The sequence below is a fragment of the Sylvia atricapilla genome, chromosome 16 (assembly GCF_009819655.1).
Source record: "Sylvia atricapilla isolate bSylAtr1 chromosome 16, bSylAtr1.pri, whole genome shotgun sequence".
Lineage (NCBI taxonomy): Eukaryota > Metazoa > Chordata > Aves > Passeriformes > Sylviidae > Sylvia > Sylvia atricapilla.
This window is the reverse complement of record NC_089155.1, coordinates 6,197,755-6,210,146: the sequence shown is the minus strand read 5'-3', so window position 1 is coordinate 6,210,146 and position 12,392 is coordinate 6,197,755. Positions and strand designations below refer to the sequence as shown.

Here is a 12,392-nt window from a genome sequence, read left to right as displayed (position 1 = left end):
GTGCCACAGAGCAAAGCAGCCAGGGAAATAATTACCTGCAATTATCCTGCACAGTGTTCCAGGTCTGAACCAAAACAAAGCTTTTTCCTGTGTCTGCAGGAGTTTGTCTTGGGTTTGCTCCCTGATTCCACAAAGCCAGCTCCTGGCATGGGTTTGAGGAAGGAAATGAACCCCAACTGCCCTCTCAGGATATTTTTACCAGGTTTGCCCCTTCTCCTCTCCCACACATAGTTCTATGACACAGCCCAAGCTCCGAGGACTTCCAGCATCACTGTGAAACAGCAGCAGTGGATGAAGTGCTGGAGTCGTGTCTGTGCTAGAGTCACTCCAGAGCACTGAAATGCAGAGCCCCTTGGATTATGTGAGCAAGCACACGTGCCCACGCTGCCAGCCCTTCCCACAAAGGTGCAATACGGGACAGGAGCTGCCATGCCTCCCAAACCTGGGGCTGTAGAGGGCAGGGATGTGAGGCTGGCCAGGACACAGGACCTGGTGCAGGCTGCCAGTGGAGCCCTAAGGAAACCAAATGGAAAGAAGAGGAGAATAATTGCCCTTTAAAACTGATCTGAAAGTGAATCAAATATTATGGGAAGTACTGAAAAACTACATGGATTGTTGTCTGCCAAAGAGCAGCAAAAGGTTTCCCAGAACAAAGAGGGAAATACTATTTGCCACAGCAAGTCAAAGCCTGGGGACAGAGTGCTGCTCCTTGGGCTGAGGCAAAAGGCATTTTATCCACCCAGGTTTGTCCAGCTCAGGCTTAAAAATTTGCCTGTGAAACGTTGGACTTGAATCACCCAGCATCAGAATGATCCTTCACTTTGGATACATGCCTCAGCATCTGGGATTAACAGTTCACCTCTGCCTTTAATTGAAATCCAATCTAATAAAAAAGAGATTTCACCCCCTGTCCTTTCCTCCACTCCACAGTTTAGGGGGCCCTCAGCACAATTGCTCTTTCAATTTGAAAATGCATTTTCTGACAGATCACAGAGACATCAGGAGCAAGGATGGAGCTGGCAGCAAACTGTGGGTCCTGCTGGCCATCAGGGAGACACTGGATCTCCCAGCCTGACCACCAAGGAGATACCAGATACCCCAGCTCATTGTTGCAAAGATTTGACATCTGGCAGTCCAGGACTGGTTAAGCCTTGTCCCTCAGAAGCAACACTGTGCTTGTTTGGGACAGGGATGGCTACAGGAAAGACAGCATGAGGAGATCACTACCCCGTGTTCAGGGCCGGCATTCCTCTGCTCCAGCCCAAGGGAAACAGGAAAGGCTGTGGGTCTCACTGGCATCGCGCTGCTCCCATCCTCCTGAGGATGAGGAATGAAGGACTCCTCACCCTCAGCTCTCCTTGCCCTAGGGGACCAGTGAAGCCTGTGCCTCGGCTGGGGACATGGGCACCCACAATCCGGGGTCCCACTCACTGTCAGCCTCTGCGCTTCTGCCCCCTGCCATCCCTCACCTGCATCTCCCATCCCCTGCCTGGGCTCCTTTCCTCCTCCTCCTCCTCCTCCCGGTCCCCCGCCCGGCTCAGCGGTGCGCTAGGACCCGGCGGGCGCAGCCGGGGGATGCTGGCGGGAGGCGATGCGGGGTCCCGGGGACCGAGGTGGCCCTGGGGGGCTGTCCCCTGTCCTGGGGTAGGCCTGGGGGTTCCCTGGGCTCCCGGCGGCCAAGGGGAGTCCTGGAGGGAGCCTGGGTGTTCGGGACAGTCCCGGGGGTTTCATGGGAGCTCCTGGAGAGTCCCGGGACTGGGGCGATCCTGGCCGCTCGCTGCCTGTCCAGGAGGAGAGCTGGCACGGGACAGGGATGCAAGGACCAGGGCGGCTGCAAGACTTGGGGTGAATCGTGGACAAAACACGGGGAGGGAGGAGCCGGGGTGGGCGGGAATGCGGAGGGGGCTCGGGGGCAGCCCCGGCTCCCCGCTGCCGCCGCAGGGTGCTCGGGGCTGCGCCGCTGGCTGCGGGCACCATGGAGAACGCCTCGGCCAGCCCGGGAGCAGCGCTGGGCAGCGGCAACCAGAGCCTGGGCAGGATGCCCCGGCAGCCCCTGGAGCTGCAGGTGGTCACCATCCTGCTGGTGCTGCTCATCTGCGGCGTGGGCATCGCGGGCAACGCCATGGTGGTGCTGGTGGTGCTGCGCACCAAGCACATGGTGACCCCCACCAACTGCTACCTGGTGAGCCTGGCCGTGGCCGACCTCATCGTGCTGCTGGCGGCCGGGCTGCCCAACATCTCCGAAGTGGTGGCTTCTTGGGTGTACGGCTACGCCGGCTGCCTCTGCATCACCTACTTGCAGTACCTGGGCATCAACATCTCCGCCTGGTCCATCGCCGCCTTCACGGTGGAGCGGTACATCGCCATCTGCCACGCCATCAAGGCACAGCTCCTGTGCACCGTGTCCCGCGCCAGGCGCATCATCGCCTCGCTGTGGCTCTTCACCTCCCTCTATTGCCTCATGTGGTTCTTCCTGGTGGACACCACCCAGGTCACCTTCTCGGACGGGGCTCAGGTCATCTGCGGCTACCGAGTCTCCAGAAGCCTTTATATGCCCATTTACTTCTTGGATTTTGCTGTCTTCTATGTCATCCCGCTGGGGCTGGCAGCCGTCCTCTACGGCCTCATTGCCCGCATCCTCCTGCTGAGCGCCGTGGCCGGCAGCCCGCAGCGCTGCTCCCCGGCCCAGGGCAGCTCGCTGAAGCTCTCCTGCCGGGGCAGCAGGGCGGCCCTGGCCTCCCGCAAACAGGTAGGGGCTCCCGGCTGTCTGGGCGTGCCGGGCTGCAGGCACCTCTGCTCTGGGCTGCTCTGCCACAGCGTTTTGTTCCCCTTCGTGGAGGGAGTGGGGAGCGTTGGTTTGCTGCAAAGGAGCCCCTCAAGCCCAGCAACACAGATGGGCTCCCGCAGCTTTGGTCGGGTTTGTAGAGCAGGACGGGAGTCCAGCCCGGGAGAGGCAGGAGTGCAGGCACTTTTGCTGGCTGATTAGTTACTGATTGCCTTCCTGAGAAGGAGAGGGTTGGGTCACGTATTGTCAGCGGGACTCACGTCTCAGACAGTGTCCTGTGCAGGTGAACTCGGATTTAAAGGAGCTAAGGGAAAGGAGAACTCTTCCCTTTGAGCACAACCCTGGCTGGAGGCCCCCAGCCCGTGTAGGTGGGGGAGTCATTGCGGTGTCACAGTGGTGTGTTTGCATTTCAGGATTCCTGTGTCTCTCTCTGCCTGCTGTCCCCCCAGATCCTTCTCCTCCCACCTCCTTCTGTCCTCATTGCTCATCCTTCTCTGTTCACATGGACAATCACTGCCTCGTGTCCTGTCCCTTTGGACAGCTCAGTATCGAGACAAGGACAGTCCCATTCTGAATAGTCAGGGCCCATTCAGCTCTACTTTTGAAGGAAAGGGTTGAATCTGGGAGTTTGGCTCGAGTCCTTGAAATCACTGGTTCTGTAGCGATTTCCTGACAGCCCAAAGCAGACTTCAGCCTGCTCTGGAGCCCTCGTGTTTCCAGCTCAGTAGCTTGTTGCCTGCCTTGCACAGGAACCTCCATTCCCCAGGAGAGACGAGTCAGGGTCACAGAGGGGAAGCAAACAGCTCAGAGAACGTGTATTTCTTCATGAACTTCTCAATCTTTCCAGTCCAGCTTTTCCACCCTTTTTTTCTCTGCAAGTTTTAAAGCAGCATTGACTTCTTCAAAAGCATTTGCCTGCTCTCCCATGACCACTGGCTGCTGCAGGAGCTTTGGGCAGGGTGTTGGGCTCTTGACTGATCGACTGGAGCTTGCTGGAGGGGCTGTGCTGCTCCCCCTGCAATGCTGTGCTGTGGAGTGGGCTCCAGCATCACTAGGACAAGTGGCTGCTGGGGCATTCCAGCTCCTGGAAATATCTTGTGATCTCTTTACTGTTACACCAGGAGTTTACTCAAGATAGTAATTATCTCCCAAAATATCTGAGCATGCAAAAACTCCCCCTGAATGGCCTGACATCACAGTGCTGCCATCATAAGGAATAAAAATGGCAATCAGTTTTTAAACTGTGAAGCAGTTTTTCCAGGGCTTCCAGTTGGTGGGTGTGTGTAGCTCTGGAGGTGCCTCTGACCAGAGTACAGGCACTCACATCAGCATTTCTCCTCTGGCTTCTCTTTATAGGGGAACTGGCTCTTCCAGGCCCCATGCCCAGAGTTCCCTGGGAAAGGTCCTAAAGGGGCTCTCTCAGAGGTGCCCATTGTTCTCCCCTGCCTGGATGGCTGAGGGAGCTTTTCTGTGGCTGTGCTCCTACGCAGCCCAGGACTGCACTGCTTTTGGGGCTGCTGTGGGGTGCTTCTAAAAGCACCCGAATCCTGAACAGGACAACACAAGGTATGAGCTTTGCTGCATTTATCACTTCTTCGAACACCTCAAAGTCCGTATTTCTCCTCTCGGAGAGGGACCACTAGAGGGAGTGGGATTCCTAAAAAAAAGGATGTACCACTCAGAGTGATGGTGCAGGAACAAGGAGGGAGGATGCTGGGGAGAAGGGCAGAGACTGGACACAGCTTGGTGAGACACCACTTGTACATTCTCTCGTATCTTTCCCAAAAGGCAACAAACTGTGACAGCAAACAAGCTTCAGTCTTAGCAACAGCCTCAGCACTCACTGTATCACTGGAAGATCTTATTTTCGGAAGTCCTTACATTTCCATTAAATACACAGAGCAAACCCCTTCTGTTTTGGCCACAGCGTGGTAATAGTCCCTTTCTTCCAGAGAGTTTTGTTTCCATAAGCAATGACTTCCACTGAATTATTGCACAACTCCCCTTCTGACGTTTGAATCACCACTGCCTAGATATGCATGTGCCATCAGTGTTTAGTCATACTTTCCTCCTTGGGGACACGTGTATTTGGTTAGTATTTGTTTGAGGAGGATTGTCACTTACCAGAAATAGCTGTTGAAATTATTAGGAAGACTGCTGTTTCAGTGCAAAACCCCAGTTTCCCAAATGAGCTTATGTTGAGCTGAGGGCAATTACTGCTCACTTCTGAGTTCTCAGAATAGCTTTTGTTCCCGATATGTTTATGTAGTACTCCCCTAGTGTGATGAAAATTAAAGTAACCCATGGTAAGTAGCTAAGTAAAGCCCTATATCAGCACAAGTTGTATAAGATTCCTGACATTCTCCTCTGCTTGAGGGTTGCTCTGTACCAGGAGCCCATTCCTTGGAACAATGTAGATGCTGTAGGAAACCCTGGAGAAGGAGATGAAGTGTACCCCATGACACCCCTAAAACCAAGGTCCCCACATTTAGACAAGTATTTTCCCCATTCATTTACTGTTATGAACAGTTCTCAAATTTGCTTTCTGGTACAGACATTCCCATGGTTATCCCAGCCCATTTCAAGGATGGTGAATACTTTTTCTAAAGTGATTTAGAGGCCCTTCAGTGGCAGATGACAACCTATAAATTCTGTTTTTATTTATGCAAGATTATTTCCCGATTAAAGTGGTTTCAGCAAGAAATAGGTTTGGGTGTTTGTCGCCCTGATTCTTTAGCCTTCTGATGAGGATTGTTTACCTATTTCTAGTGGAGTCTCTCACGAATGTAACATAAGCAAAAGTAAATTTTTTTCACATACCTCTCTGTAACTGACTACTGAATTGACCACTGGGGTCAGAGAGGTGTTCCTCTCATCTCCCAATCCTTGATCAAATCCCAAATCCTATTTAAACCCCAAATCATAATAAACTGCCCTTTTTTTTCTGCTCACCTCTCAACCTGAAGTGAGTGTACTTCTTTCATATCCCTAACAGCAACAGGTGTTTCTTTAAAATGCTTAGAAAGAGAAACTAGCCGTCTGCACCAGTGCTCCAGGTGGGAAGGTTTTGCTGGAGATTTAGCCCCATCTGGCTGTTTCTCTTTCTGCATCTCCCCCGTGTGTAGGTGACCAAGATGCTGGCCGTGGTGGTGGCCCTCTTCGCCGTGCTGTGGCTGCCTTACCGCACGCTGGTGGTGGTGAACTCCTTCGTGGACCCTCCGTACCTCAACACCTGGTTCCTCCTCTTCTGCCGCCTCTGCATCTACCTGAACAGTGCCATCAACCCCATCATCTACAACCTCATGTCACAGAAGTTCAGGGCTGCCTTCAGGAAGTTGTACAAGTGCCAGGGGAGGAGTGCTGAGCAGCCTGCCCTGTCCACCGCCCCGGTGTACTACAGTGCTGTGAAGGACTGTTCTCACAACAGCTCTGACCACATCCTCACCGAGCAGGAGGATGTGAGCAGGCTCCCTGCACCTGCACAGAAGAATAAACAAATCCTGTGAGCCTGAAACAACGCAGCAGTGGGAGATATGTGGCTGTACACGCTGTGCTGGGAGAGTGCCAAGAGGAATTGCTTTGGCATTGCAGCAAGCTTCATTCAATACATCTTCAGGGCATTTAACAAAACAATTGTTATAAGGGAATTAATTGGCTTTTTCTTAGTGCTAATTTATTCTTGTTTGGTGAAGCGTTAGGCACATGTCAATATTTAGCATTTCTAAAGCATCTGTTGTTAAATATAGCAGTGCCACCCCATTTTGTGTTACGTGCAAATGCTGAGCTGGGCCAAAAGCATTGAAAGGAATCCCAGGAACAGAAGGGCATTCAAGGAAAGAATACACCTCTTTTTAGAGTGAGTCTCTCCTACCCAAATTGAAGTGCCTGTGAAACAGACACCTCATGGAAGCTGCTCCTCCGGAGTCCTTTTGAAGTTAATGGGGACAATTAGGCACTTTCACGTGTCTCCTCTCATCTCAACACCCTCCTGTGAGGAATACACATCCCTACAGAGGAGATGAATGTCCCCAAGATATGAAGCCATTGACTGTAAAGGGACTCTCAAGGAGGAGACTCCTACATTAGGAATATCCACAGCTGGGTGTCAGGAGCCTCATGGCTTGTCTCTGGAAACACAGTGCTGATAGCACAGAACTACAGGTCCAGACCAGATAGATTTGTTAAAATGAACAAACTAATAATGAACAAACTAATAATGAACAAACTATTAATGGTGTTCCCTAATGTGACAGAAGTACTCCAACGTTGTGGTCTGAGTTTCTTTTGGATAACTTTACCTTTCTTGTCCAAATTCCTCTGGTTGCTTCAGCTGGAAACTGTACTCTTGCCCTATAAGCCCCAGTGTGGTGTAGTCATGCACCACAGGGCAGTGTTGCTCTCTGCCCCAGCTACAGGTGCATTTCAATGGCAGGTGAAGAAATTCTCTTATTTCCTGGGAATAACTTGTGAAGTCCATTAAGTGTTTTGTGATTAGTGACACAAGTATTTATTGCTGCTGTCATCTTGTAAGCAAAGTAGATATTCATACCCTGCAGCATCCAGGAGACCAGTCCAAGGACACTTGCCCCAGACTTGCAGGAGACTATCTGGACTATGAGTAAAATCAAAAAGATTACACATGAGCCAAAACCCAGTGCTCTTGCCAAATAAAACAAGTTTCTACCGCCAGTAAACCTCAAGTGACTGTGAAGTATTACTTGAACAGCCAATGCAGCCTCACTAGTCTGGCTTTCACCAAACTATGGTGTTAAAAGAGCTTAGAATTTTGCATCCACTTGGGAAAATACGTGAGTGATATTTTCAAGGGCACAAGATGTTAATTAACCATTCTGCATCTACAGGAAATCACTTCACTGGGTGAGTCAGGACAAGACCTTCCTCAGGGTGTTGGAACTGTCCAGGACCTATTTTGTTGTATGTAGGAAGGTTTTCCATGTATGATTATTATATTGCATGTTATTAAACCATCTATGTTGCCCCTAAAATAGACAGAGGATGAGGGAAGAGAACATTGGCTTTTTACAATTATTTAAATGTAATACATTTGGAATTTAAGGTTTCATGCTATATTTGCACTGTTTTGTGTATATTGTATAATGTGAATTTAGGAACAGAGTTCCTATTTATTATTGTTAAAGAAGTTCTGCACAGAGATTAGGGATTTACTTCTGGAAGAAAATGTAGGTGTTTTCAGCAAAAACGTGAGGATTTGCTTGTAACCATCTTTTTTATAGTACTGACTTTTTCCCCCCATTAGAACAGATTTTTCCTTAGCAGCTCAGAACAAGCCAGTGATAAAAGCCTGTGCAGACAAACCAGAGCAGTAAGATCAGGGCAAGGTGGAGGAGGGGGAAGGGGATCCCTGGGTGACTGCTGGTGCCTCCCTGGGGCCATGAGCACAGGCAGCATCTTCTCGGGAATGGGCTGTCCTGTGTCCTCCAGCCCTTCACCCTGAAGCTGTGAGTGCAGAAAGCTGGATGTGGGGATTCACTGCTGGAGCCTGGAATCCCACCTGCATCCTGACCTAAGGCATTTCTCAGGCATGGGATGTGCAGTCTGACAGCCAGCCTTGATCTCTGCAAACACAACGAGCAGCTTAATGCTGAAGTATCTCCAGCAGGATGTTTTCCACCTCCTCATCACATTTCCTATCTTCACTCTTTCCCTTTCTGCTTCTCCCTTCAGATGGAGATGCCCCAAAAGCATTATTTTCTTAATTAAAATTCAGCCTCAGGCCAATTGATAGTTCTGAAATTTATGTTCAACATACTTGAGATTCAATTAAAACCTGGTTCTCTTCTCCTCTTTCTGCCCTTAGCTGCCAAGTACTGCATGACCCTTTGCTATTTTTTGAGAAATATTTGGCAGATAAATTCTCCTGGAACCACGAGATCTCCATCAAATGCACCAGAGCATTAAACTCTGTAGATGAGCAATGAGTTCCTGGTCCTTCCCCCTGCATGTATTCTGACACTTTAAGGGGAGCTGAGAGATTTTAGGTGGAAGTGGAGGCAGAAGGTCAGCACTCAGCTTGCTAAGGAGATGCTGGTTGAGAGATACATACTGCTGGGAAATAAATCACTAGCAGAAAGGAATTAAAAGAAACATCTCATCACTGTAACTGCCTTTGGATATTCAGGGTCTGAATAAAAACTTTAATTCCTTATAAGAAAACAGAGAGGTCCCTTGAAGCTGCAGCCTGCATTGCCTTGTACCTTGCAACATCCCACCCTGCTCGTAAAGTCTCAAGCTGTATTTTACCCTCAGCATTTATTTGTCTCAACAGCATGAGTGTGGGCTGTGAGTTTATAAACATGCCAGCAAATAAAGAATCTATTGCTCCTAAGTAATTTATCGCATTGAAGTGCATCTCAACATGATCCAATCTGTTACTCTCCTAATTAAAGCTCATTATTTCTAACCCCTGCCCTTTCAGGGGTTGTTAACCTGGTAAAACACCATCTGGTTTCTTCAATTACAAATGGGTAAGTCCCCTGGCAGGAGGAGGGATCTGGCAGTGCTGCAGAGCCCTGGGCTGAGGGGAAGAATTTGTGAGTAGTGCAGAGAGGGGGAAGGAGGAGGCAGAGGCTTGGGGAAGAGCTGATGGGAGAGTGGTGAGTGAGGTTTCTGTGCCTGAAGAACCACAGGCTGGCTGAAGCTCCTGGCCTTCACCAGGGAGTTTCAGCTTAGGAGACACCACATCAAGCACATTTACCTGAATTTGGCTGGTCCCAGTGATAGAGGCCACACAGTAATTACCTGTATGCAGAGCACGGATGAGACCTCAGCAAGGGTTCTTTACTCCGGCAAAACACAAGTTTAAATAACTTACCAAAATCTGCAGTTAAAGCCCCTATCAGGTTGTCTTCTTACTTTGTCTCTTGATTTGGGTGGTGGGAAATTGGGGAAATAGGACATCTATACCAGTGTCACAATAGATTGGCCATGCAGGTGTTTTTTTGGGAGAGTCTCTCCCCTAGGATGATGGCCAACACTCTGAAAGCCAGCCTGCTCCTGGTCCTAACTACAGAGTAATCCACGAATTCCAAGAGTTCCCTAAAAACAAGGGATTAAAACACCAGCACCTCCCTGCAACCAGAACAGGCTTCCACTCTGTGGCACCTGACCATGTTTCTAAGATCAAATAGTGTTAAAAGAATAATACTCAGATCACCAAAGAGGATGCTGAGCAACTGCTTAATTTTTTTAAGAGCCACAAGAAAGGATGGACCACACATTAGGGAAAGAATTGGATGCAGCACTTTTTCAATCTGGTCTGGCCCCAGCTGCTTCTTTGAACTAATTAGTTCGAGCACATCACAAAATTAAAAAGGTGCTAATAAAACTTTGAGATAGTCCTACAGCAATATTAATGCAATCACTCAGAGTTACTTGTTGTTTATTTTGCAATTCCTGCTTCCCAAGGCTTCTGGAGGGCTCTTGGGTCAGCGCTGCCCCCAGTCCTGCCTCCAGTCCTGCCTTCAGGCTTACACTAACTCAGGGTTGCCCCTCAGGACTCTTCAAACCAAGGCAGGAGTTCCAGAACTGCCCTGGGACACAGCAGATCAAATCTGGCCAGTCCTGTAGGACTGATTTTAATTTCCTAAAATACCCTCAGTTTAGCAGTTAACCAGCCCTACACATTTTTGTCCTGCCAGGGTCTAAAGGAAGACTTCAATGGGAGGGCATTGCCTGTGCCCCAAATCTGGGGTGCTTTTCCAGATACTGCCTGAGAGAGGGAACATGATGGCAACACCACAGGTCCCTGTGACACGGGTGATGGGCAGAAGTATTAAAGGCAATTTGTGCTTTATAACTGATGGATTTTCTTTAATAACCACCCTATGAATTGGGCTCAGAGTGTGCTGTTTCTATAGAGACAGGATGCTATGAGTGCTCCAGTGGCTGCTCGCTGCTCTGGTGGGAATAGGGAATTAATGCCTGAAAACACAAGCTGTGAAGTCTATAAAAACTTTACCCTCTCCAAGAGAAGGCCCTGGGGTGGTCCTGGTGCTAACATGATTGTGAGGTCCTCAGCAAGGGCCCACGGGGCTCCCAAGCTGGCTGATCCTGTCCTTTTGGGCACAGTGTGGGTGGTTGCTCAGAGAAAGCAAATTAAAAACAACTTTTTTCCAGCTGTGCACCGCCAGCGTTTCTGACAGAAGAGGAGAGGAGAGGTTTCCACAGTAAGTCCCGTTGCTGCCAGCCCCAATCTGGGCATGGGATGCCCTTGCTGGTGGTGCCTGTTCCCTGATGCATTAATGTTCCTGGGGCTCTCTCCAGGAAGGGTCCTGGAGCAAAGGCAGTGGTGTGGAGCCAGACCCATTCCGGGCTCCTGCACCAGGGAGGACCACAGGAACCCTTCTGCATGTTTCAGCACCTTCTCAGGGTCAGGGTCACTTTCAACCCAGCTCTGACCCTTCCTTCTGTGCAAAGATGAAAACCAAAAGGGGGGGTGGCTCCTGAGAGTCCCCAGGCCCCACAAGGACGGTGGAGGACAGCGTGGCTATCCCCAGGATGCCTGGGCAGGTCACTGTCAGAGGACACTGGGGCTCAGGTTGCGCCTTCCCTCCCACCAGTGGAGAGTAAGGCTCCTGCCCTTCGACACAGGATCAGCCCAGTGCCTTCAGCCTGGTTCTCACATATCAGACACCTCCCTGCCTGTCCTTGGGGACACTTGGCTGGACACCATGGGGATGTTATCCCTGAAACAAGCAGCTATTGAGGCAGAGAACCCAGCACTGTCCCCCCTACCCTGGGGAAGCTCCAGATTTTTTGTTCTGCCTTTATCAATACGTTTGAAGCAATGTGTCATTGCTTCAGCAGCAGACCCACCTCCCACCCTACTGCCTCTGTAGCATGAGCAGAAGACCTGCTCCTTGCATCAGCCTGAGATTTATGAGGTGCACAAGCTCCAGTGACCCTGCTGCCCCTGACTGATGAATGAGATGTAGCTGGTTCCTTCCACACCAGAAGCAAAGCAAGCCCAGAGGAGAGTAAAGCCATCATCTCATCCAACTCAGCTCCTTAAGTCTCTACCAGGGCATGAAATCTGCCAGGAGACCCCTCACACCCACAGAAGCCAGGGGCAGCACTCCTGCCCATGAAGGCTGAGCCCGAGTCCCACCAGCCTCTCTGCACAGCCCGGCTTTGCTCATGTGAGACACTCCAGAAATAGAAAAAGGATTGAAGGTTTTGGCTACTCTGGATTCCTCAGGCCCCAGGGCTCTGCTGCCCTGGGCTGGTGCTGGGCTCTGCTCATCCATCCACCCCCATAAATCACCCAGCTGCCATTTCCCTCTGCCTTGTGCCTGGCTTTTCTCTCAGCCAGGCAGTTTGAAGAGGCTGAGCAGGAGGATGGGGCACAGGCAGTGGAGAATCTCTCCTCCCCACAGCCAGGAGCAGCAGCCAGTGACGCACAGCTCGGAATGAACTTGGCAGCAGCCCTGGGGTCGGGAGGCAGCAAAGGAACCTGTCAGCAGCCCTCTGCATGGCCTGGGCAGGCTCTGGGCCAGCCAGCTGCCTTTCCTCCTGGCCCTGAGCAACCCCTGCCAGAGATGGGAGCAGATGGAATGTGCTCAGAGAG

At 50.7% G+C, this 12,392-nt stretch overlaps 1 protein-coding gene across 1 annotated transcript; it reads left to right on the top strand.

Annotated features, from left to right (window-relative positions):
- The first annotated feature begins 1,975 nt into the window (after positions 1-1,975).
- LOC136368680 (thyrotropin-releasing hormone receptor-like) lies at positions 1,976-6,291 on the top strand. Its single transcript, XM_066331048.1, has 2 exons — positions 1,976-2,749; positions 5,911-6,291. Exons 1-2 carry the CDS (start codon positions 1,976-1,978, stop codon positions 6,289-6,291), a joined length of 1,155 nt encoding a protein of 384 aa, XP_066187145.1.
- Positions 6,292-12,392: the final 6,101 nt, after the last annotated feature.